The sequence below is a fragment of the Limulus polyphemus genome, unplaced genomic scaffold, assembly GCF_000517525.1.
Source record: "Limulus polyphemus unplaced genomic scaffold, Limulus_polyphemus-2.1.2 Scaffold5793, whole genome shotgun sequence".
Classification (NCBI taxonomy): domain Eukaryota; kingdom Metazoa; phylum Arthropoda; class Merostomata; order Xiphosura; family Limulidae; genus Limulus; species Limulus polyphemus.
Window position 1 is genome coordinate 51045 of NW_013671403.1, and position 4402 is coordinate 55446.

The 4402-nt window shown below is 32.8% G+C and overlaps 1 protein-coding gene across 1 annotated transcript in view; it reads right to left on the reverse strand.

The window, feature by feature from the left end:
* Positions 1-4402, reverse strand: part of LOC106472989 (kinesin heavy chain-like) — a gene marked incomplete at its 5' end in the record, with an annotated part of 23759 nt that overhangs the window by 8803 nt on the left and 10554 nt on the right. The window contains 5 exons of the mRNA XM_013933662.2: positions 820-956; positions 1410-1589; positions 2267-2327; positions 2732-2833; positions 3717-3891. Coding sequence (XP_013789116.1) covers positions 820-956; positions 1410-1589; positions 2267-2327; positions 2732-2833; positions 3717-3891 — 655 coding nt within the window. The remainder of the gene's footprint in view (positions 1-819; positions 957-1409; positions 1590-2266; positions 2328-2731; positions 2834-3716; positions 3892-4402) is intronic.

Below are 4402 nucleotides of genomic sequence, written 5' to 3' on the forward strand. Positions count from 1 at the left end.
CCTATAAACGGCCTAGCACAAACACGAGCTGTTCCACAGACACAGATTACAGCCTATAAAAGGCCTAGCACAAACATGAGCTGTTCCACAGACATAGAGTACAGCCTATAGAAGGCCTAGCGCAAACACGAGCTGTTCCACAGACACAGATTACAGCCTATAAAAGGCCTAGCACAAACATGAGCTGTTCCACAGACATAGAGTACAGCCTATAGAAGGCCTAGCGCAAACACGAGCTGTTCCACAGACACAGATTACAGCCTATAAAAGGCCTAGCACAAACATGAGCTGTTCCACAGACATAGATTACAGCCTATAGAAGGCCTAGCGCAAACACGAGCTGTTCCACAGACATAGATTACAGCCTATAGAAGGTCTAGCACAAACATAAGCTATTCCACAGACTACAGATTACAGCCTATACGAGGCCTAGCACAAACATGAGCTGTTACACAGACACAGATTACAGCCTATAGAAGGCCTAGCACAAACACGAGCTGTTCCACAGACACAGATTACAGCCTATAAAAGGCCTAGAATGTAATAAAGCTCTAGATTTATAGGGTTGTTTACATCATCATCCAGATTGTAAAATCAGAAACTGTTATTTTTTTAAAGGAACAATTTCACTGTGTGAACACGATACGTGCACAGTGATGTTTTCCTAAAGGAATAAGTCATGTAACGGGTTTTGATATAATTACTTTACAAAGAATAATCAGGTTGGAAGAACAGTATCCAAAATTGAAAGACCACAGAACTTACCTTTTAAGCTCTATAACAAAATATTAAGATACATCAACAAAACAATATAAATACCTCTTTCGATCTTTCATAGCACTCTCTTTAGCATCTTTTAGGGACGACTCCAGGCACTTGACCCTCTCCATAGTAGCACGCAATCTTTTCTCCAACTTAGGTAGTTCACATCTCAAATCAGCGTTATCCCGCACCAGCTGATTAAAGAAGTTACACTAAACTTATTATCTGTTGGCTAAGTTCTAAGGCTACTTCTAACAAACACAGTCAAGTGAACAAGCTCACATTGACACTAAACTTATTATCTGTTGGCTAAGTTCTAAGGCTACTTCTAACAAACACAGTCAAGTGAACAAGCTCACAGAAAAAGTACAGAATTTATAATTTAAAGAGTGATCTATACATATAAAAAAATTTATATTTATTACTTGACACATATACAATGTCAAATTTATTAAAAAATGCACACACTGTGATTATAACAACAGTCAGTAACCATATAAACTGTTAAATAATTGAAAACATTTAACATGTTTAAAAATAAAAACTGAACAAATTATACAGCTTGTATTTGTACAAGAGACATCAGGTGATGAGGGTTAAGTGTTTAGTGTTTCAAGGCTTTATTATATGGTTCATCCCTCTCTCACCTGCTTGTGAACTTTGGTTAACTGGTCCAAGTTGTTTTCCAAGAAAACAATCTTTTGTTTCTGTGCAGGGCTGCCACCAGTATCTTCATTCTCGTCTCCAGCAGCAGACCTTTTCACTCGACTCTGCAGATCTTGGACAAATAATCTACGCAAGTTGTGGAGAGTCTGAAGTTCTTTAGCCTGATATTTAAGACAAAGTAACGTGTGTAAATAAATCTTTAACACTAAGTCACCATGACAATTAATCTTTACACTAATAATAACCCTACTCATATAACTAACTAACAATGCTCTTCAGCTTTAACAATAAAAATCAGGCTACTGATATACTTTTCATATAATCAACAATGCTTTTCATAACTTAAACAAAAAAGAACCACAACAATAACTCATACTAAAACAATATTTTTACTATTGTAGTGACGAACATTTTTAGATATCTTACAAGTCCTGAGTCATTATTTGCTGCCCTTTTGTTTAAGTTGTAGAACGTAAGAATTTCCTACAACAACAAACACGTGACACCGTGTGAGATAATAAAAAAAAACATGGGTTGAAACTAGATTTAGATTTGAAGGATTAGTTTTGTTGATTTATAAATGTTGAAAATTCCAATAAAACATTGTATTGTGGGTTTTTTTTTTACTACACAACTTTGTTAAGACGAGTGTATTTTGGATAGTTGAAAATTTAGAATAATCTTTGAGATCGAGTTCAAGGTCTCAAACTACTGATTATATTAATACTTCAATTAGTTTAGTTAAACTACACAAATCCAAAGGAAAGACAAGACAAATTTGATCAACTAGTATGGCAACACACATCAAAATATGAATAAAGATAATGTGATCACTTACCACAGTCTCTTCTAACCCTTTCAGGTCTTGTCGAGCTTGTTCCTGCCGATCATTGAGTAATCTGTAAATAGATGGACAAAGAGAAGTCAAGCCTAAAGCAATGAAAAACTTAAAGCTACATACAAGGATAACTCAAAAGTAAACACACACAATACTTTTTGTCTTGCTAACAATTCAAAAAAAGCAGATACAAAAAATTGTATCACATGTATATTCTACTTTATGATATGCTAAGTCAGAATGTTAGGCTAAACTTTAGGGATTGTTCTTTAAATACCATAAACCTAACATTAGAAACAAGAGAAAGTATATTTTGTTAAAACAATTATAAAAACAAAGACGGATTTGCTAGTATTTGACTTAAACTGTAGTCAAAAACAAGATATTATGTTGACTTGAAATATCACCAGTAGAATAGAAAAAAACGTGTAAACACAAATACTTTTATATATAAAAACTCCTTACGTTAGTTCTTGAAGTTTCTGGCTTTTTTCTTGTTCTTCTTGTTTCAATTTCTCATATTCATTTTGTAACCTTTCCTGTGCTAAGGACAACTTCTGGTTTATGCTGAGAGAGGTAAAAATAATATTATAAGCACTCAAAAACTGAAATAAACAGGAAATACAATTTTTTACATAACACTGGACATTTGTTAGATATCTGTAACATTTATTTATGTCAATATATTAATGAAGTAAAATAGAACCAAATCATGAAAAAATGGTCCTTATATCCAGGTAAAACATTTTCCTAAATGTACAGAAATATCCATTCTACACAATCCTTAGAGAAAGCTCGACAATAAAAACTGAAAGCAGACATATTTTAAACACTAGCATACAAAATATTGAATAGCATTTAGCTTTATTCCATGATCGTATTATCTAAAATTCACTCAGTCGGCACTTCCCACAAAAGCAGCTTATTCTTCCTAGAACTTCCTTGAAAAGTAGTTTCTTCAGATAAAATTTAATTATCACGTGAGAAATTATGTTCCTGTTCCAGCATACCATTAGAATAAAATACTTAAAAAATCAGCCAACACTGAAGTGGACATAAAAGTAAATTATTGTTTAAAACTCACAGCATGGGTTCATAAATAATTAAATAAAATTACCAACAACTGTACATTAAACAATATTTATAAGTTACTTGAAACAATTTTACAAAGTAGGAATTAGGCAACTGTGTAATCCACTTCGCTCGTCTATGACTGAAACCCTTAATCTCAAATTTAAATTATATAGCAAGATTATTACACAAACAAGAAAGTCAAGTTATTTTTATTTCTGAATACATACATGTTATTAATGTCTAAATTCAAATAACAATAATCTAGAAAGAAGCAAGTTTCCAACATTTTCGAGTAAGAAAAATTTTGTCTCAATAAGTATTACTTAACTCTGTACTCTGTGAAGCCAAATTAATGTGATAGTTTAGCAATACTTACTCCTTCAGTTCATCAATTTGTTCTTGTTTCCCTGAAACTTCATTTCTTAGTGTCGACAGCTGTTTCTGGTGGGCATCTCTATGTTTTTCTATCTGCTGTTCTAGTGCTGTCTTCATCTTCTCAGCACTATCCTTCTCCTTTTCTTTCTCCTTTGAAGCCATTATGTGCATTTCCTCTATAGAGGGAATAAAAAAATTTGTTTCAGATACCAATCACAGCGAAGGTAATATCACAGTACGTTTAATCTAAAACATTCCTTTCTCACTTTTGTCTAAGTTGTGTGTTACCTTCCTACTCAGGATTCTTTACTCGAGAAAAACTTACATACACGTCTGTCTAGAAAACTGAGTTCAAAAATGTTCCTTAAATGAAGCTGAACATCATGGAATAAAAACAAACATTTAAGTGCAAGTACTAAGACTTTCTAACAAGTAAAAATAAATCTAGTGAATGAAGAAAGATGTATAATTAAACTTAATTCATCATTCTTGTAAGATATCCAATATCAAACCATTTTTTCTTGAGTCATCATTCAAATATCCAATATCAAACCATTTTCTCTTGAGTCATCATTCAAATACCCAATACCAAACAATTTTCTCTTGAGTCATCATTCAAATACCCAATACCAAACCATTTTCTCTTGAGTCATCATTCAAATACCCAATACCAAACCATTTTCTCTT